Raw genomic sequence first — 21,810 nt, 5'->3', positions numbered from 1 at the left:
ACCGTATTTCCTGTCCCGTGAGCTACCCACCCCTCCCCGCCAAAAAAAAAGAAAGAAAAAACTTGGAAAAGAAACGCTACGTGGGGAGGCGCGCACAGGCTGCGGTCACCTCGGCCCCTCCGCCCTGCTGACCCGCAGCCCCGCCGGCCGCGGCCACACCCAGGTCCACCTGCGCCGGGACGCGAACCCCGCCCAGCTAGGTGCGCAGGGGGCGGGGCATGGGCGCGGTGACGCGTGACGCCGGATCCCGGAAGTGACGCGCCCGTGGAGAGGGGGGGAAGAGGCGGGGGGAGGGGGTGGTGTCCCCGGCCGGTCCTGTCGGGGGGAGGGGGGGCGCGTTGCCCGGAGACGGAAAGTTTGGGAGCGGAGCCGGCTCGGCGGCGGCCCCGGGGTGCGGGGTGCAGGGGGTGGCGACCCCGGGGATGGGGAAGGAGCAGGAGCTGCTGGAGGCGGCCCGCACCGGGCACCTCCCGGCCGTGGAGAAGCTGCTGTCCGGGAAGCGGCTCTCCTCGGGCTTCGGGGGCGGCGGCGGCGGCGGCTCCTCGGGGGGCAGCGGCGGCGGGAGCAGCGGCCTCGGCTCGTCCAGCCACCCGCTCTCCAGTCTGCTCAGGTAAGGGACGCGCCGGGGCCGGGCCGGCGCCTGGAGCCCCCTCGGCTCTGCTCTGTCTCTCTGCCCTCCGAGGTCCCCCGGCGGTGGGCTGGCGGCGCGCTCCGGGGCGGCCGGGGCAGGCGGGCCCCGCGGGGCGCCGAGCCCGAGGGAGCGCGGGTGCGGGTCGGCGTGGCGCCGGGCTCGCTCTCCTTGGCTCCTGTCCTGACCCAGCTGCGAAGAATGGTGGGAGTGCCCAGGTGGCAGCAGCTCCGCCGCCGCATGGCACGGGGCGGCTGCCCTCTGGCCGGCTGTGGGATGCCGGCTGTCGGAGCTCACAAAAGCCGCGGGAGAGCCAATACTGCGTGCATGCGTGTATGCGAAACCTCCCTCGCTACCCGCAGAAGCTCCCACGCCTGGCCGCTCTCCTGGAGGGGCTCCCCTTTCCGTGGGAACTTGGAGCCTTCCACCGGGCTCTGCGGGACCTGGCTTTTGTTCGTATCAGAATCCTCTCTGGGTCGGTCAGGTTCAGGGTCTTTGAGACCCTCCGTGGTACTTAAAGCTCACTTGGTGGTTCCTTGGAATGAACTTCTTTGCGAGATTCGTCGGGGGGAGGGGAGTGGGAGGAGGTGTCTGCTCACCAACAAATGAAAGTTTGCAAGCACTTGGGAAATTGAGGGATGCGTTGCACTTTTCTATGGTTTGTTGTACGCTTGAATCGGAAGCTGTCAGGCTGAGTAGATGGAAACCGCTTCTGTGTGGTTTGGAAGGGGGTTGCACATGCTTGGTCAGTGAGTAAAATATGTTTTCTGCAGCACTTTCATAGCCTGTTTTCTTTTCCTTCCTTGTTCTTTTGAGGTTTTTGAGAAGTGGAAGTTTGTTTAGAAATGGCTTCGTTAAGCTTTTGTTCCCCATGAATTTGTTACTTCACTTTGCATGATCCAGGATCCAAGAAGGCCCAGTTAAGTCTTTGAAGCTCCGAGGACCAGTGCAGGCCCTTACAGGGAGATTTTAGAAAGTGGTGAGTGTGAGACAAAGAACCCTTCTCAGGAGCTTTCTTTAGGAAGCAGCAGACAAGCCACCCAGGACCATCTTGTCCTTTTTGTCCAAGCCCCTGCAGTACAGGCTTACAGTGAGTACTAGAGGTTTATAAATAAAAATATTGACTGGAGCATCTTAAGTTCCCAGGTGAACTGACGGTGGTACTTTCGTAAATGTTAGTAGTTCAGAGGACGCTTTGGAATGAGCTGGAGCTCAGACCTAGGAGGAGCAGAACTAAGGAGGATTGGGGTAGTTGAAGCGCAATGGGAGTATTCAGGTGGGCATGCCTAGGTCAGAGAAAGACGTGAGAAAGGAGGCTTATCAGGGACATTAGGACAACAGGAGAAGATCTGCTGGGATCTTGGGTAGATAAGACTGGAGGGGGACCCTCCCATGTGTCCATCGGATTGACCGCAGGTGGCTTGCCTGATAATGCACAGGTGCTCCTTGAGTGCACGGTTGGGCTTTGCCTCTTGATCGATTTGATACCATGTGGTTCTGATCTCCAAATGGTGGAGGGAAAGGCTGTCCAAGTTTGAAGGTGCCTCTGCCTCTAATGAGCAGATGATGTAGCTTTTGGAGGTTTGCCAGAGAGACTTTAACCCCCTCGACTGTCCGGCTGAAGTGAGAAGTCTCCTCTTATCTCCAGCCTTCAAAGTGCAGGTCACACTTTTCTTAGTGCTCCCACTCAGAGACTTTTGAAATATTGCCATAGTTCTGACTGCCGCGAAGTTAAGCAAGACCAGGAAATCTGTTGAGCAGATTGTTTTTACTGCTGGTGTGTCCAGTCCCTGCCATACAGTGTGGGTGGTGTCTCTGATCCAGCATTAGGAGAGCTGACTCCTTCTGAAGCACCGTGTCTGTTGTATGAAGACGAGATGGCGAAAAGCTTTGAAAGCTTCGTTGCCTGCTGGTTCCTGGGACTGCTCAGGCAGGGAGCAGCTGCGGTCACTAGTTGCATTAGGTGTACCATCAGAAGATTTCTGAATAAATGACACCATGCATCTAGGTGATCCTTAGGTCAACATGTCCTCTCTGGTTAGGTTTAGAAGTGATAGAAAGTGGGTTCTTAGGTCCCCAGGTGCTCCTGTGGTGTTTTACATAGAGCTATCTTAAGCCTTAGATTTGGCGTTGTATCAGCTGCCTCATCCTACGCTGCTGACTACTGCCAGCTGCACGCCACCTTTGTCCACTTGTCTGAAGCTGAAGCTGTCGGGAGTAAGCGCCTACAGCTGCAGTGAGTCAACGGTTCCAGAGCACACAGGTGTGTGTTCATCTGTTTATGGTCCACCCTCTCCCTTGATCTGCAAAGACTATGCTTGTCCTTAAGCTACAAAATGTCCCTTGCCCTTTCCCCCATCTTTGTTTCCCTCCCCCCAACCCCCGCCCTTCCTCTTTTGTTTCTTAGACTGCTTGGGCTTAGGTGTTAGCTTTTTGTAGTTCTCTCTGCTGACCCTGATATTTAACAGATTGCTCCAACTTCTCTTCTTTGGGTCTCGCCTTCTGTATTACAAAATATCTCATTGACTTGTACTTTTCCGAGCTTTGGCCTGCCACTGTAATACTGATACTTACATGTAATAAACCTCAGTCATCCCATTGACACTGAACCTGACAATCAGGTAGCAAGGAAAACTTGTATTAACAAGCCAGTTCTTATAAACTTGACTGTTCTCCCAGCCCTCATTTGTTTCCTATCCCTTTGTTTAGAGGTGGTCAAGGGTGTACTTAAGACTGCTTGACCTCGACTCAGGCTGCTTGGATTCACAGACCACCACTACCTTTGTTGATCAGCTTGACCTGCTGTAGGTTAACGGTTTCGAGCCTTGGTTTCTGTATCTGTAAAATGGGGATGATGTTAGTTGTGGTATGGGTGTAATCTCGTGAGTGGAAGGAACTTTATTCCCAGCATTTTCTAAATCTTCAGTATTATCCATCCTCAGTTCAGCATGACCTTTGCCATGTTTGTCTGCTGAATGCAGAGTGCCACATTTGACACATTTGAAATGGTGTTCTTTCCTGCTTAGAGATCTGCTTCCTAAACCTTGGTAGGTTGCAAACGCTGTATAAGGCAGGCACACTAATGCCATTCAGGGATGAAACGTTTACCCATTGTGCACTCAAGTGATTGTTAGATGCACTTCAGACTTGTTACATTGTAGCAGCTCTCCAGAGTTAACCACCTCATCCATGCATGGTCTGTTCCTTTGGTAGCTTATGTCTGTGTAACAGGTGATGAAAGAACTCAAAAAGGCAATATATTTTTAGTATAATTTCTATCCCCTGTCTCCCTGTCGTTGAGGGTATTAGCACAGTCTACACACCTGGTTAGGCCCCAGGCATATCGTAGTGTTATTGTTTTAATTTATGGTTATTAGGACTGTTAAGCATTGAATAAAGATAGACTTATGTGTAACTTGTGAATGAAGTGGAAATAATATTTTAGTTGGGTATACAAAAATAAATTCAGTGTTTTTGTTATTTAAAAGGATAAGCAGTAGATCATCTGAAATGTCTATTCAGACTAACTAGCTCTGTGGAGGTTTTGGACCCCCTGGATTATGCTTTCTGTCGCATTTTTACATTTGACCTTAAAAGGCCAAGAAGTGGATAATTATCTCCTTTTAAATTTTTTGCATGGATCTGTGTCTTAGTTTATAGCTTGAGAGCTTAGGCCAGGCACTGTATTGCACTTAACAAGAAAAAAAAAGCTTTATTGTATTTGTTTGAAAGGCAATGCTATAGAGAGAGGGGGATATAGAGAGGTCCTTGTCCTGCTGGTTTCTTCCCCAAATGATCACCGGGGCTAGGATGATGCCAGGAGCTTTATCTAGATTTTCCCTGTGTCTGTGCAGGTCCCCACACACTTGGGCCATCTTCTTCTGCTTTCTCAGGCACATTAGCAGGAAGCTGGGTTGGAAGTGGAGCAACCAGAACTTGAACTGGTGGTCATATAGGTTGCTAGCATCACAGGTGGCAGCCTGACCCACTGCACCACTGTTGTTGTCTGCACCATTGAAGGTGAATTCTAACAACTGAAAGGCCAAGAGACGCGAGAAAAGGAGATATGAAAGGAAAACGGGTCATAGAATAGTTTGACTACAAATTGAGTTACGAACAAAATGCTCCTGAATATGACTGGAAAGATAAGTGAAATGCATTCCTCGGGGTTCAGAAACAAAGATGAACTAACCCAGAGGTTATAGGTGTCGAGGGAATTGTATCAAGGTTGGGAAAATGTCTGTACTTAAATTTCTCAGGAACTTATAGAGGCTTGCTGGAGGAGTTTGAAAATTTATAGACAGATAAGCTACTGTAAGCTAATTTTCACTCCATTTGTGTGTGTGTAATTTTTTGGGGGTGGGTAGGGTGGAAGATTATCCTCAGACACAAGGTAAGAAAGTGTCCTGAAAAGAAATGAAGGGTAAAAATTTTTGAGGGTCTGGCACAGTGGCCTAGTGGCTAAAGTCCTCGCCTTGAATACACCAGGATCCTACATAGGTGCCAATTCTAATCCCGGCAGCCCCGCTTCCCATCCAGCTCCCTGCTTGTGGCCTGGAAAGGACGCCCAGAGCCTTGGGACCCTGCACCCATGTGGGAGACCTGGAGGAAGTTCCTGGCTCCTGGCTTTGGATCGACTCAGCTCTGGCCGTTGTTGCTGCTTGGAGAGTGAATCAATGGACAGAAGATCTTCCTCTCTGTGTCTCTTCCTCTCTCTATATCTGACATTGCAATAAAAATAAATAAATCTTAAAAAAAATTTTTTTTTGAAAAATGTACCCCATTTTGGGAACAATAACAGGATCTCCAGAATGTTACAAGCTATCACAAGTCACTCATTGTTTTTAAGGAAGGTTCCTAATGTTTATTTGGAATTTGAACTTTAGAAAAAAATGATTAGCACGGGACTGGAGTAAGGACGTTTGTGGTTAAGCTGCTCTTAATGTCAGCCTCTGATATTGATGTCCTGGTTCCAGGCCTGGCTGCTCTGTTTCCCAAAGTGCTCCCTGCTCATGCTCCTGGAAAGACAGTGGAATATGGCCCTAGTGCTTGGACCCCTGCGCCCATGTGCAAGACCAGGATGAAATTCCTGGCTCCTGGCTTCAGACTGGCCCAGTCTGGCTGTTGCAGCCATTTGGACAGTAAACCAAGGGATGAAAGATTCATATTCATTCATTCATTCATTCATTCATTCTCTCTCTCTCCCTCTCCCTCTCTCCTTCTCTTTCTGTCTGTTATCCTGCCTATCAAATGAATAAATAGATGAATAACTTTTTCAAAAAAGCTGGTTGGCATAATTGATTTATTTGAAGCGGTCCCTTTATTCACTCCCTAAATAGATTTATAGGGTGGAGATAACAATGGCCTCATAGCTTTTTCTTTGCTAACCCTTTACCTTTGCCCTTTTGTTGTGCCAGATGTATTTTAAATGTTCCTATTTTGAGCAAAGTGATTTTAAGCGTCTTAAGAAGACCATACTGACCATGTTAGGACTGCAGATTGGGAGCCTGGAAACAGGATCTTGTGGATTTGTCTGATCTAAGTTCCTGCTTTTCTGAAAGAGTGCAAAAACAAACGAACGCAGCCATTCACTAAGATAGAAGTTTCCTGGGTCTCCCATTAAACCACCTGGAGTTAAAATTGTTTCTCAAGAACTTAAAATATTCCTTTTAAGTAGGAGTTTGTTGGGATGGCAGCCCTGTTTCTTTGGGAATTACTGAACACTTGGTTTTCTCTAAAGTAGAATGTTGTTCTGTTTAAAACACAAACCCCTCCCCCATCCTCTATAGGCAAAATAAGATAGGATGTGCAAAAGTGACTTCTGTGGTGGTCACTTTATATCTAAAATCTAGGGAGAGTGCCCAATTTTAAATTGAGCAGCTACTTGTTATAAAAGATAATTTACAGAAGTTTTATCAGTGGTTTCCCTTTTAGTTTTTACAATCTTAGTAAGGAAAATTAGAGACAGGAAACAATGAAGCGATCTTGTGGTCTGAAGAATTTGATTTGTATCCAGTCATCTTCAGCATGTTCACTTGTCCTATCCTGGGAGGTTGTGGTCCCAGTGAAAGTTGAATACTTGGCCAGAAAAATCCCTTCAAAGGTTCTTTTTTTTTCCTCCCTTGGTTTGTTCACCCCAAACAGCTGTGAATTTTGGTTTGCAAAAAGGGAAGTTCAGGCAATTTCTGCCGTACTCTTCAGTAGGGAAAGTAAATAACAGGGTTTTGTAGCCCAGTGACACCAAGGAAACCCCAAAAGTAGACAGTGGAGAGTTGGTTCTTGGAATAGTTAGGCGCTGCTGTGAATACAAGTTGATGTTTATTCGGAGAGCCCTCAGAAAATGTTTCCCACACTGATTTCCAAAAGATTACCACTGGGAGATCTTCTGTGGCATAGAAAATTATATCATAGAATATGTTACAGTCATAGAACATCTTCTAATAACTTTGGTGTGGTTTCCAGTTAACGGTAGTAAGACTGGAAATTATATGGTTTGACTTCATATTTACTCTTTCTCAGTAATTTGTAGATCAAGTTTGTTTACAAATCGGAAGAGTGACCCTGTACGTGTAATTGACCTGGGATGGTACCTGCCTTGGAACATAGCGTCGGAAGAGCTACAGTGTGTGCAAGGCTTGTGCGGGGCCAGTGGCTTGGTAGAGGGTGGCTGCATGCATCTGACGGGAGCCAGATGTCGCCATCCTTGTGATTAAAATCTCAGGGATATTGATTTTTCAAAGGTAGATTTTAAAAAAGTGATTTGTTTATTTTTATTTGAAAGGCGGAATTATAGAAAGAAGAGAGACAGTGACAGAGCCGGTCCATCCTCTGGTCCACTCCTTACGTGGCCTCACTGGCTGGAGCTAAGCTAGGTGGGAGCCTATAGCCTAGAGCTTCTTCTGGGTCTCCCACATAGGGCAGGGACCTAAGCATTTGGACTATCCTTTGCTGTGCTCCCAGGCACATTAGCAGGGAGCTGGATGGGAAGTGGAGCAGCTGGGACTTCAACTGCACCTGTATGAAATGCCAGCAGTGTAGTTAGAGGTTTAACCTACTATGCCATGGTGCTAGCCCTGAAGGCAAATAGTTTTAAAAATTGGAGATTTTATTCTTGTCTGTGAAGAGCTGTGTTACATCAAGTGTTAGCTATTTAGTGTATCTGTAAGTATAGCTTAAACTTGTAAACCTCCTAACGGGGATGTCCGCTGTCCCAGTGAGCCATCTTGTTTACCTTTGACCCAGCTGGGCACTCATTGACGTTTCCTATTCAATTTCCTTCAGATCCGATCCATTTCCCAAGTTATTTGCCTTGTAGATTATAGTTAGAGGTGCTTGCAGAAAGTCTGCCGGCCAGGGAAGATGACGGAGCACATGAGTTGAGAGCACTTGACTGTAGTTGCTGGATGAGGCTGTGACTTTCTGGGGTTTGTTAGATTTCTTCCTCTCTGTTAGGCCTGGGAAAGAGTCCCGATCCTGGCTTTGTTCATTAGTGTTCACAGCATGTTCACGACTCTGTCTTGGCCTAGCAGAGTGGAGTCTGTGCATTGGTCCTTTGGGTGCAGCACCTGCATCCTTCCTCTTCAGGTTGTGCTGCAGCTAAGGTACAAGTTGAGTGTGAAGCCCAACTTGGTTGTGCTGTTTGAGGTGGTTCACTCATGAGTTAGCTGCGAGCTGTTGCTACTGGCTGTATCAGAGGTAGATGTGTGTCTGTTTACAAACTTGAAAAAGTTCATGGGAAAATGGAAGTAAAAGATTAGTTTCTTTTGGTGCAAAAGTTTTGAAGTGTGCATAAGATCTTGAAAAAGTTTGTGAAGACTGTACATCCCAGGCCACAAGCAGGGATGGGAAGCAGGGCCGCTGGGATTAGAACTGGTACCCAAATGGGATCCCGGCACATTCAAGGTGAGGACTTTAACCGCTATGCTATTGCGCCGGAGCCCAAATACCTTTTTTTTTTTTAAAAAAAGCTTTTGTTGTAAGCATTTGATAAATACTCATTTTGCCTTCATAAGTCTTTTTTTTAAGGATGTATTTATTTTTATTGGAAAGTCAGATTTACAGAAGAGGGAGAGACAGATCTTCCATTTGCTAGTTCACTCCTCAAGTGGCCACAATGGCTGGAGCTGAGCCGATAGAAAGCCAGGAGCTAGGCGCTTCTTCTGGGTCTCCCAAGTGGGTGCAGGGTCCCAAGGCTTTGGGCTGTCCTCGACTGCTTTCCCAGGCCACAAGCAGGGAGCTGGATGGGAAGTGGAGCAGCCAGTAAGCGAACCTGCACTCATGGGATCCAACTGTGTGTAGGGCGAGGATATAGTCACTAGGCTGTTGGACTGGGTTCCCCATAACTTTGTTTTTGTTTATTTTGCTTCCCCCCCCCCCCCCCATTTCCCTCACAACTCTTTAAGGAATGAATTCAGGCTATTGCGCTTTTTCTGCTGAGAGAGCTGAAGACCAGAAGCAAATCACTTACCTGCCCCAGGTAGTTAAGTGCTTAAAGTGGCAGTGCTAGCTGTTGACCCCAGGGAGACTGCTCTCAAATCTTCACTCTTAATTCTTATGCAACTGGGAGGTTTTTTTTTAACCCAAGCATGAAATACAGAATACCTTGGGAACACTTTGACCACATGAAATGAGGCAGGCTTATTATTATTATTTTTAATTGGCAGTTTCCCTGAAACATGGAAGAGTTAAACGAAGGGAATGTCTTTAAACTCAGGCCAAATGATATATTAGTTTGTAGGACCTAGGGAAACGCCCTGCCAATCACAAAAGCTTTCCTGTATCTTTTTTTCACCCAGATATTTTAGTGGAAATTTTATATCTTCCTCTGATTTTACCTGTGAGCAACTTCAGGCCTTGTTGCTCTTTCCTCCCTCGGTGCCTCCATTCAGATGCACTGTTAAGGCTGGAGCGTGTGCCGGGGAAGTGAATCTTAACCAAGGAACCAGACATTTGTGTATTTGAAGTCATTTCTAACTATTGCTTCAAACAGTTTTTTTTTCCTTTTTAAAAGTTTTGGTTCCTCCCCCATTTACAGTCAAGTTTTAGATTTTCAAAGAATAATTTTTTTCCATGAAATGTTTTTCAGAGAGTATTACCTGGCTGGTTGAAATAATTGTTGAAACTCGATTGAAGCTGTGAAGCCTGCCTGCCTAGCTTCCTAAGGTTTGTTTATTTGGTGAGGTAGAGCTTCAGAGGAGGAGGAACAGAGAGAGCAGGTGGGGCGTGGGGAAATCTTGCAGTCGGCTGGTTCACTCCTGCCACCATGATGGCTGCAGTGGCTGGGGCTGGGCTAGACCAAAGTGGGGAACTGCACCCTTTCTGTATGTGAGTGCAGGGGTCCAAGCACCTAAGCTCTGTGCTGTTCCTTTTCCAGGGGCATTAGTACGGACCTCAGCTGGAAGCGGAGCATCTAGGACTGCAACTGGGCTCCGATAGGATGGCAGTGTCACAGGCAGTGGCTTAACTGGCTGCACCACAACACTGGCCCTGCAAGCATTAACTTCAGCCTTTCTGCTTCCTAGTCCTTCAGTGCAGTGCCCATTTTAGTGATGAGACTCAAAGAGGTCAAGTGGCTTGTCTGGGATTGAGCTTCTCCATTTGCAGACACTTTTCCATTTGTGGGGCCTCTAGCTTACAGGGATCGTGATTACCAGAAAGATATCAGTCCCTGGGGATAGAATAATTGGAGAGGATATTCTGAGTAGCTCTGAAAATACCTGTGAGTCCTATATGCTTAGCAGTAATAAAATAGCACTATTACTTTTTACTTGCAAATGAAAATACCTAACATATTGAATTGGCAGAGAGTCTAGTTGTGTCACTTTTTAATCTATTGCCATCTTCATAATTGTGTGTTTGAGACCCAGGAGGGGAATAACATTCTTGCTAGGTACTCCTGAGAAGTCCCTTTCGCTATCTAGCAGACCCAGAGCCGACATTGAAAAAGGTTGTTAGAGTAAATGATCCAGGACTTAGTGCTTCACTTAAACAGTCTTTCTTCCTTTTTCCTTTTCCTTTCCCCTCCCTCCTTCCTTCCTTCTTTCTTTTCTTTTTTCTTTCTTTTCTTTTTCCTTTCCTTTCCTTTCCTTTCCTTTCCTTTCCTTTCCTTTCCTTTCCTTTCCTTTCCTTTCCTTTCCTTTCCTTTCCTTTCCTTTCCTTTCCTTTCCTTTCCTTTCCTTTCCTTCTCTCTCGCTCTTTCTTGCTGCCTCTCCCCTCCCTCCCTTGCTTCTTTCCTTCCTTTCTTCCTCAAAGAGAAAGTATAGGGCCCGGTGCAGTGGCCTAATGGCTAAAGTCCTCGCCTTGAACATGCCAGGATCCCGTATGGGCGCTGGTTCTAATCCCGGCAGTTCCACTTCCCATCCAGCTCCCTGCTTGTGGCCTGGGAAAGCAGTCGAGGACAGCCCAAAGCCTTGGGACCCTGCACCCATGTGGGAGACCTGGAGGAAGTTCCTGGCTCCTGGCTTTGGATCGGCATAGCACTGGCCGTTGCACTCACTTGGGGAGTGAATCATCAGATGGAAGATCTTCCTCTCTGTCTCTCCTCTCTGTATATCTGACTTTGTAATAAAATAAATAAATCTTTTAAAAGAAATAAAAAATAAAAGTAACTAACTGAGGGACCTTCCCCGTAAGGGCTCTGGAGGCAAGCCACCTGAATTTGTCTGCCACCTGCCAGTTCAGAGCTACAGACGATCTTAATTTTGTTGCTATAACTCCCTTATCTGCAAGAACAGAAGCTCTTACGGAAAGTTATGTGGCTGTCAACTCCGGGAGTACAGTTTTTAGAACAGTGGCTGGAACATGGTGGTATCAGCTCTTGGCATTGATGCCTGTGCGGGGAGGTGCTGCACTGCACAGGCACGCAGCTGGTTAATCATGGCTGTAAATAGTTTGGAGGAAGAGGAAGTAGTAATGGGCCCGGGTGGTTTGGAGATTCCTCCCCTACTATCTGTACTCTTAGGAATTGGAGCTGGGGCTCTGCCTTTGATCCCAAAGTTCCAGGGAGTGATCAAAGATTGGTGTCGTGGAGTGTGTTGGGGAAGCAGCTAAAATGGGAAACAACCTGTTCACCCAGCGATGAGTGAATCCACCTTTCCAAGTAGAGTGAGGGCTTTCTAGGGAAGCCTGAGGTCAGGTGGGCTGGTGGGCTGCAGCTTGTCATGGGCTTGGCCCTTGGCTCCACTGAGTTGAGACTTCATTTGTAGTCTGCATCATATCTGGACTCATATCTCAGAGAATGAGAGTAAATTCAAACATCTTGAATTGTTCAGGTCTTCCAGGATTGTGGTTTATCTTTGAAATACTTGCTGACTGAAAAGATAGGTTATGGCAAAGTTTGTGAACTTAGTAGCTCTCTGAAGCAAATTTGTGTTTCACTACATGTTTAACCAACACCCTTAGTACCTTATGAGATACTTATTTTGTTTGCCTTCCAGTTCATGGTGCATGAATGCACTGGCTGTCCCTTTACAGGGACACTTAGACTGCACAGCTGAGCCCCTCTTTTGGGGTGCCAGATATGCTTTGAGGCTTGTCCTTTGGCTTGCATCTGTCACAAAGAAGTGTGTGTAACAACAGCTATGAAATTGGAAAATACATACACACAGTTGAGTTTGTGGGCATTTCGTGTACAGGTCAGTGTATCTTTAGCAAGGTTTACATTTGTGTGCTCATTACCAAGGTAATACTCCAGTGCCCAGAAGGCTCTCCTGCATTGTCTTCTTGTCCAAAAATGACCCTTCTGAGGGTAAGTACTCTTTTGACCTCTATTACCATAGTTTTTTTTTTTTTTTACTTGGAACCAATTTTTTTCTCATCATACCCCAGGCCAGTGCAATACAGTGGGTTGGGAGCATGTGAGATTCTGTATATGTGTCAAGCATTGCACTAGTTATATTCACAGACTAAATACATTCTTTCATAAAGCCATGGACCTAGATTGGATCTAGCAGGTCTAAACCCAGTCCCATCTCCGTGACTTCGTGGTTGCTGTTTTTTAATATTTCATTTTGTTCTGTCTTCGATATATGTTGTAATAATTGTCATAATGAATAGTTATCTATGTATTCAGTGGTTTCCTACACAGTGGTCAAAAAGTGGCAGCTAATACCTTCCTTTTTGAGTGCATTTAAGTCCCTAACATTTGGTGTGACATTACCAGGATAACTGCAAGTGAGACTCAAGATTTGATAAATATCAATAAATGTATTAATAGCATATCAGTGAATCAATAGAGGGATTTTTTTTTTTTTAAGTTGAGATCATCCTGCATGGCCTGCACATGATGTTATAAATATCCAAATGAGCCTTGGCAGAAAAGTTTCCCCCGCTCTAAATTCAGTGGTCAGAAGCTTTTCCAGTCACTCTGGAGTAGTAAGGAAGTTGTATGGATTGGGTGCCAGAGGATCCTGGCACTTTTTCCTTTCATAAGGCCATTGTTCCAGAGCATCACTGGCAAGTGGATATAAAGAGAGAAAAATTACTTATTTTTTAAGGTTTGTTTTTATTGAAGAGAGAAGAAGAGACCGAGAGAAAGGTCTTCCATCCGCTGGTACACTCCCCATTCGGTTGCAGTGGCTGGAACTGAGGCTATCCCAAGCCAGGTACCAGGAGCTAATTGTGAGTCTCGTATGTGCAAGAGCCCAAGGACATGAGTCATCTTCCGCTGCTTTTCGAGGTCATGAGCAGGGAGCTGGTTTGGAATTGGAGCAGTGGAGATTAGCCTGCATTTCCACTGTGCCAGCCCTGAAAAAAGTCTTAATCCCAGTGTTTTGATCGTTTGGTGAAGGAGACACGTGGCAGTGTGATGAATGCTGCAAAACAGGGAGGCTGGAGGGTCTCGGGGGAGATGAGGGCTAGGGAGAGGGGCCTCCTGGAAGAGGTGAGGTCTGAGTGAAGTATTAGTGCTAGCAGGAAGTGTGCAGAGAAGGGCAGAAGTGAACATTCTAAATGGCAGAACATACAGCGTGTAAAAAGAGTGGATACAGAGCATGGCACGGTAAAGGAACTGCGAGCAATTGCCTGGTGTGTGGGAGGCAGGTGCTGTGGAGTAGGGAGAGATTAACAGGGTAAAAGGCAGAGGTGAGACTGCCATGTTACGGAGTTGAATTTGAATTTTACTCATCAACTGAAGGTAATGATGGATTTTCTTTTTCTTTTTTTTTTTTTAAAGATTTATTTATTTCATTACAAAGTCAGATATACACAGAGGAGGAGAGACAGAGAGGAAGATCTTCCATCCGATGTTTCACTCCCCAAGTGAGCCGCAACGGCCGGTGCGCGCCGATCCGAAGCCGAGAACCAGGAACCTCTTCCAGGTCTCCCACATGGGTGCAGGGTTGTCGCTGTCCTGCAGTGATGGACTTGGTGCACGGAGCCGATAATAACACGCTTGGACTACTGACAGATGATCAATAGCCAAAATTTATTAGGGGCAACAGACTTTATATGCTGAGGGTCATACAGGCTTAGGGTAGAGATACTTAGTTCATCAACAGAACCATCAACTGTTTCTATGCCTTAGTTTGGAAGTCCTTTTGCCTTGTATATTACTTCCCACTCAACTGTTCTTACACAAATGATATCTCATCAGGTATACAAAAGGTAGCCATACAGTTGTTCTCATGCAAAGGATATCCAATCAGTCACACACAGGACATCCATTCAGTTGTTTATCATACAAATATTGTCCCATCAACTGTAATCCTGTGCTCACTGACTATGGTCACAATGTCCTCCTACACAGGGTCCCAATGCATTGGGCCGTCCTCGACTGTTTTCCCAGGCCACAAGCAGGGAGCTGGATGGGAAGTGGAGCAGCCGGGATTAGAACCGGTGCCCATATGGGATCCCAGGGCGTTCAAGGCGAGGACTTTAGCCTCTAGGCCATGCTGCCGGGCTCAGTGATGGATTTTCAATTTAAGAAGATCACTTAAAGTTTATGAGAAGTGCACCAGAGGGTTGAGATCAGCTGGGGTGGCTGATTAGGGCCTGATTGGAAGTCAAGAACAGTGGGTTTGAAAAGGAAACCAAATTTGAAAGATACCCAGAAAGTGAGAAATATATAAAACTTTCTAGTTACCCATTTGCAGTTGTGAGGTTGGTCTCTCCTTTAAGCAAAAAAGCTATTACAGTGTGAAATCAGAGAGTGCAATTTTGTGAAGAACTGGATTCTTGTGTGTTACAACAGAAATGAAATGCTTTTTTCCATCTTTAGTGGAAAGGTAATGTTGGCTTTAGAACAGCACATTATTTATTTTGATGTGCTTAAGAATTTGGAGATGGAGACCTGGAGAAGTATGGTAACACTTAAATATTTTAAAAAGATTTATTTATTCTTGTTGGAAAGGCAGATTTACAGAGAGAGAGAGAGAGAGGGACAGAAAGAACTTCCATCTGCTGCTTCACTCCCCAAGTGGTTGCAACAGCTGGTGCTGAGCCAGTCCAAAGCCAGGAGCTTCTTCTGGGTCTCCCAGGATTGCAAGGCTTTGGGCTGTCCTCACTGCTTTGCTAGATCTGAAGCAGGGAGTTGGAAGGTAAGTGGAGCAACTGAGACACGGAACTGGTGCCCTAATGGGGTTCTAGTGTGTGCAAGACGAGGATAGTAGCCACTAGGCCACCACACCGGGCCCTAATTTTTATTTTTTTTAAGCAGGTAGAAGGATCAGACTTTCATTTTGTTTTGATCTTTCCTTATGGTGGTCAAAATCAAATTTCCAAATGAATGTTCCCAGAGAAAATAATCTTGAACTGAGTGGGAACTGGTGGCATGGAAAGAAAGAAAGGCAATGTTTTAAACATTTTAACACGAAGCCCTCCTTCCCCCCCTTTTTAAACTTGCTCTCTGCTGAGATAAGCTGCACCTGTTTGCCCATAGGAGCAGTGTGGGAGCCGTTCAGCGAGCCAGGCTCCCTGCCTCAGGGTGACAGTGCTGGTCCTGGACTTGGAGAATCTCAGAAGACTCCAGGATCATGCTCACAGGCCTGAAAATCTCAGGAAAAGGATTTGCGACGGGCAATTACTGGAGTCCCAGCCCTGAATGGTCATTGAGAAAACCAAACCATGCCCTTTGTTCAGAGAGGAAACTTTTTCACAGTCAGCCCAAAGCCTATGTCTGCATTCACCAACTCCAAAGTCCCTGTGCCTGGAAATCCTTGATAGTTTAGAAGGAAGAGTGGTGGGCCTGGTGCCATGGCTCAGTGGCTAAGTCCTTGCCTTGCACGCTTGGGGATCCCATATTGGCACTGGTTTGTGTCCTGGCTGCTCCACTTCCCATGCAGCTCCCTGCTTGTGGCCTGGAAAAGCAGCAGAGGATGGCCCAAAGCCCTGGGACCCTGCATCAGTGAGTAGTGTCATTCTCAGCATTTATTCTAGTACCTGTGTACACTGGGCCTCACCTCTTGCATCATCTGTCTGTGTTAGGGTACAACACTTAATCTGTGTTCCTTAGTGTCCCCTTGGATAAACGGATAGTCTGCATCCCCATTCTCTCTCCCCAGGCGGCCTCAATATCAGAGCAGCTCTTGTAGGCTTGTCCTTGACCCCAGGTGTCCTGGGCCTGAGACCGAATGGCCTGCCCAGGGTTGGGATAGTAAACTGCTGGGAGAGAGAAAATTCCTTTCACCTCTGAGAAGTAGTAGCTTATCATACATTTTATTGCTAAGCATAGATTGAATTAGCTGAAAATTTCTCATGTATCAGATAGTAAGGATTTATTAATATTTCTAAAACTGTCTCACATTGCAAAATTTATTTTAGGCTAAAAGATACACAGAAAAAAAATGGTAGGAATAGATTCCTTGGTTAGTGAATTATTGAAAAGGAATGACGCATTATGGATAGATGGAGAAATAAAACTGGTTTTGAGTGACGTTTTTGACATGCCTTTGTGTAACTGGCATGCAGTACTGGGTTGTTCCTGTGTTTGGTGGTTGGTCCTGCCAGTAGTCTGTGTATTGCCTGTTTTTCTGTGGTTGGCCTAATCTACCTTTTGGTTCCGCAGGGTTAGTTTCCTTTCCTGTACTTTAGGATAGCAGTCAACTGCTGTAAAGGGAAATGTTACCTTTTCTTCAACCAATTAGGAGTTTGTGTTGTTTGTTAGGTCCTGTGTACTCGGATCCAAGTACAGAAAGATGATGAAATAGCTCAACTTTAATGAATCCCGTTTAAAATTACTTTCATAACGTAACGTAACCTCACTACCCCTATGAAATGGAGGACTGTTTAATGTTCCTACAAAACAAACAAGTGGTCACCGAGAGATGGGCTGACTGGCTGAGGTCAACCATCATAGCAGAGGCTGAGCTACATTCTTGTATTTTGACCCACTAGTTATTCACTGATTAGGAAAGTCCGGGTAAAACAATTTCCTGTTTTTGTTTTGTATTGTATTGTATTGTATTGTTTTGTTTTTGTTTACTGATGTCCAGTGCTTTTTTGGTGGGGAATCTTGTCTTGGTCTGGCAGAGGAGGCTGGGATGAGAACGTTCAGAGCCCGTGGGTGGTTTCCCAGGCATCAGGCTTCCTGTATATAGAGGAAACTCCCGCTGAGAGCTGCGGGCCTGCAGCACTAGCATGATGTGGTCAGACACCGGTGCCGGTACCTGCACGAGGGCAAGTGGTCCTGGTCCGCTGGGTGATGTCGTATGGCACATTGAAAACCAGGGGATGAGCTTGGAACCCATCATGAGCACCTCTTGCCTCCCTTCCCCTTGTACTTCAAAAGGAGCATGAAGTTGAGTGTGAGCCCACAATGGAGGTTGGACATACTTGAGGGAATTCAGGGTCTCTTCTTTCTTGGTGTCTTCCTGATGCTCTGGCTGTTTGCAATAGAGCTGAGCGTGAACAAGTCCTGGTCTTAGGTGCCTTGCAGCTTGTTCATCTGTGGTGCCTTGGAGGATGCTGCATTCTCAGTGGGCAGCACCTGGCTCCACAGGCAGCCCAGATGGCCATAGTGAAGGCTAGGCTGCAGTCACTGGGGCTCACATATGGAGAAGGTGTCAGAGAAGTGAGGAGAGGGTCCTGGACCAGTACAAGAGCTAAAGAAATAGTTTTTGAATCTAAAACTGATCAGGAAGGATCAACCTCTATCCAAAGAAGTTCATACAGGCACTTTAATCCAGGATGATTTAGTCATCTCCATTTGGTTTGTAGTTTCAGGAAGATATTGTTCAGTGTATTTTTTATTGTTAAAGTATGATTTCTACTTTATTTTTCTAGAAATTAGTTTTCATTCATTTCTTAAGGACTCAGTCCCTCACTGAGGCTTTGGTGCAGGTTGTAGGGCAGCACAGGCAGGTGACAGTTGGGCAGGCAGGGTTTGATTGATTTCTGACAACCTTGCTGTGAGTTACACAGTTCATTCAGTCATGCAGCTGCACACAGAGCTTGGGAAGCACACGGTGTTGATGATACTTCATGAGTATCCCTGATGTCTGTTACATTTGCTGTGTTTCAGATGATGAGCTGCTGAAGTGCCTGGGCCTTGGGCAACCATGGAGCATAGTTTATGTGGCAAATGGGCTAGAGGAGGCTGCAGTCCTTTTTGGCATGGTCATCCATCCATCTTCTACTTTTTTTTTTGTTTGTTTTTTTATTCATTACATTGTATTATGTGACACAGTTTTATAGGTACCGGGATTCTCCCCACCCTTCCCCAAACCCTCCCCCCGTGGTGGATTCCTCCACCTTGTTGCATAACCACAGTTCAAGTTCAGTTGAGATTCCTTCATTGCAAGCATATACCAAGCATAGAGTCCAGCATCTTATTGTCCAGATAAGTTCAACGGCTTCTTGGGGAGACATTCTCTGGTCTGCTCAAGTGGTTGTAATAGTTCTCCAGTTGTGAATCGCTGCCAATCTCGCCACTTCCAGCTCGATGAGGTCATTGAAAAATCCATTGATTGTCATAGTCATCCGCCCAGTATTTCGTTGCCAGCATATAGTTGAGGTGGTTGATTGACTTGTTCTGTCCTCTGTCTTTTCTTGGCTAGGGTTCTGAGTCCAGCAGTTCGGTTGGGGAGATCTTCAAAGAAACTTTGAGGTATTCCCAGATCAGATTCCCGTATGTTCTAGTAAGCACAGGGCCCGGCACAGTCCATCTCCACGATCAGCTGGTGGTTGCAGTTGCTGGGTTGGTTCTGCTCTCAGTCCCGAGTTGCACTGGAACCAATGGGTGTTGTAGTCCAGTCTGGTTCTGCCCAGCACGTACTCGGCCCTTTTATCAACTAGTGGGAGCTGTGGCCCAGTGGGGGTGACCCACAATAACCCCCTCCAGCCACGCCTCCCACCCTGGCCTGCCAATGTGCATAGCCGACTAGTCCAGTCTGTCCCGCCTCCCATTTGGCTCCTATACCTATCAATGGAATGGGTATTAAAGCTTAGTTCCTTCTAACCAACTCAATCATCTAGCCCTCACGGATGTTGCTGAATGCCTCTCCATCTAGCCACCCCAGCCTTCGTCCTAGTTCTGATGTCCTCCCGCGGGAGTAGTGACCCAAGAGGGGGGAACCCACCACTTCCTTAGTCTGGTCTGTCCCCATCCTTGCCCATGCTATCTAGTGGGAGTAGCTGTCCGGCGAGGGGACCAGCCCCTCAATCCCCCCGCTGGCTCTGCCCTCTCCCTTCCTGGTTCTCACGTGTGCTGGTTGGGTGCTGCATTCAAATCTAGTACAGGTAACCTCACCTTGGCTTTCTGTCTTGTGTACTAGTTCTTGTCGCGACCAAACCCGGCCCGGCCCACACCCCGTTCTGGCGCCGTTTCAGCCTGGTCCACCCCTGACCCATGCCAAATGTATGTTGGTGGGAAACTTTCCATGGCCTATTCTAGGCAGTTTCCTATCCTGCTTCTTGTGCTTCTTTTGCACAAACCAGAGGGTCCACGAGCCAGCCCTACTCAGTTCACCTTCTGTCCTAGCAGGGACAGTGTTTTTTCTGGCTGGCTTTCACCCCGTTTTGGTTCTTGTTGAATGTATCGGCCCGGCCATGGCTTGTCCATACCCATGTATAGCTCACAGATGGCTCAGTAGGGGATTGAGACCTTGCCTAGTCAGTCCCACGTCTACCCTGGTTCCCCAGGACACCAGTTGGTGTTGGTGTTTGGCCCGGCCTGGTGCAACCAATCCCAGCCACACTAGTGCCACGGGAGAGTACAACTGTTGCCTAGCCAGAACGCAGCCCCCATTCCAGCACACTTGCTCCTTAGTGGGAACCTCGTCCCATTTAGGGTGTCCCCCCAGCTCCCCAAATTGGCCTGTTCCTAACTGCAGATCCTGCGTCTGACAGGCTCTTTGTTTATCTGAACGGCAAAGAGAGAGAGTGAAAGAGAGAATGAATGAAGTGTGTGAATCTTGCATCTTTCCCTGGTACGTTAGGAGGGAGATGCAATGGTAACCAAGTAGCTAAGTCTGGAACTCACCCTCCAGTCTGGGACGTTGGCATCCCAAGTGGCTGACCCGTTTGTTCTTTGTTATCCTGGAAATGAGGAACTAAGAGAAGCCAGTGCATTTTTTAGCTGGTTTAGAAGGGAGATTTTTCTTGAGTTAAAAAGAGATGGTTTTGAAAATTCTCTTAACCAATATTGAATTGGTCAGAATGAGAGGAATGTGTCAGCCCGTGCTCTGAGGTACTGAGTAATTCCCAAGGGCCCAGGAACCTGTTAAGATGTGTTCCACAATGGGCCAGCGTGATAGTGAAGTGGATAAAGTCCTCGCCTTGCACGCCCGGGATCCCATATGGGCATTGGAACTCGGCAGCCCCGCTTCCCATCTAGCTCCCTGCTGGGGCCTGGGAAAGCAGTCGAGGATGGCCCAAAGCCCTGGGACCCTGCACCCATGTGGGAGACCCAGAAGAAGCTCCTGGCTCCTGGCTTCAGATTGGCTCAGCTCCAGCCGTTATGGCTGCTTGGGGAGTGAATCATCGGAAGGAAGATCTTCCTCTCTGTCTCTCCTCCTCTCTGACTTTCCAATAAAAATAAATAAATCTTTAAAAAAAAGATGTGTTCTAGCACACATACCCCCCCCCCCCCAAACCAAATCAAACCTTTGAGCTTCCTGTTTTGATCACTGTTTTAGTTTCTGAAGAATGTTAGTAGGCAGATTTTTCATGAGTGAAGTGAACATTGAACTGTGGACAACAGGATAATATTTATTAGACGCAGGTCTGTCCAGAAACTCTGAGTCCGGGAATTGGCTCAGTTGCAGACTTGTTCTTCTCTAGTGTTCTTACTGAGAGCTTCAGGGAGCAGCAGTGTGAGGGCGGAGTGACCGTAGATGTGCACTTGGAGGCATTGCTGAGATGTGGTGATGAGATGTGCAATCTTGAGCACATTGTTTAATGAAGCTAACTTAATAAGATTTAGGGGTCCAGCATGATGGTTCAATTGGCTAATCCTCCTCATTTGAGTGCCGGGATCTTACCCATATGGACACCTGTTCTTGTCCTGAATGATCTGCTTCCCATCCAGCTCCGTGCTTGTGGCCTAGGAAAGTAGCAGGTGATGGCCCAATGACCAAGGGTGGGAACCTGCACCCACTTTTGCAGTCTTATGCAGTCTTTTGCAGGCTTATGCAGTCTGTTGTTGTTGTTGTTGTTGTTAACTAAAAGCAAAAAAGTAACAGGTAAGGTTCCATTTGGGTTTTTATATTCCCAGGAATTCTGGAGGGATTCTTTTTTTTTTTTTTTTTTGCTTCAGTTTAATTGATTAAAGTGTTAGAATGAAGTGAAAGGAAAGGCTCACCGTGTGTTGATTTTGAGGTGGGCCAGTCTCGGGATTTAGCTCTGCCAGCAGGCCCCAAGGTCACCAAGAGTGAGGCGACGGTCGGTTTCCCTTGGCCGAGGATCCACCGGAGACAGACTGGTGAGGAATGTCTGCTTTATTATTTACAGGTTACAGCTTTTAAAGGGTAAGGAAGAAGAGGGCAGGAGGGTGTCTTCAGGCAGAGCCTTTGTCCACCAAAGACACTGTAGCCAAAGACACTGGCTACGTGATGTATCTATCTCCCTTAACCTTCTGGTCATGTCCCACTTGTATCCCCTTAACCTTCGTCTTGGCAGAGGTGGTGTGCTTGAAGCCTCTCTTACATGGAGTCTGCTGGTTAAAGGCAAAGTCTGCTATCTGTTTTGATTCCTGATGAGAGTCAGAAATCGTTGAATTTGGATGCAAACAGGCATCCTGTCTGCACTTT

At 46.8% G+C, this 21,810-nt stretch overlaps 1 protein-coding gene across 7 annotated transcripts in view; it reads left to right on the top strand.

The window, feature by feature from the left end:
• The first annotated feature begins 263 nt into the window (after positions 1-263).
• Positions 264-21,810, top strand: part of ANKS1A (ankyrin repeat and sterile alpha motif domain containing 1A) — a 202,553-nt gene continuing 181,006 nt past the window's right edge. For 3 of the 7 annotated variants that reach the window (XM_058664222.1, XM_058664230.1, XM_058664220.1), the window contains exon 1: positions 344-610. In XM_058664222.1, the coding sequence (XP_058520205.1) occupies positions 423-610 (188 nt within the window). In that variant the 5' untranslated portion in view covers positions 344-422. Of the gene's footprint in view, positions 611-21,810 lie in introns of all 7 variants that reach the window. The other 4 variants (XM_058664240.1, XM_058664226.1, XM_058664231.1 and 1 more) reach the window with 3 other exon arrangements.

The sequence above is a fragment of the Ochotona princeps genome, chromosome 1, assembly GCF_030435755.1.
Source record: "Ochotona princeps isolate mOchPri1 chromosome 1, mOchPri1.hap1, whole genome shotgun sequence".
Lineage (NCBI taxonomy): Eukaryota > Metazoa > Chordata > Mammalia > Lagomorpha > Ochotonidae > Ochotona > Ochotona princeps.
Note: the sequence above shows the minus strand (reverse complement) of the source record. Positions and strands in the feature narration are given on the sequence as shown.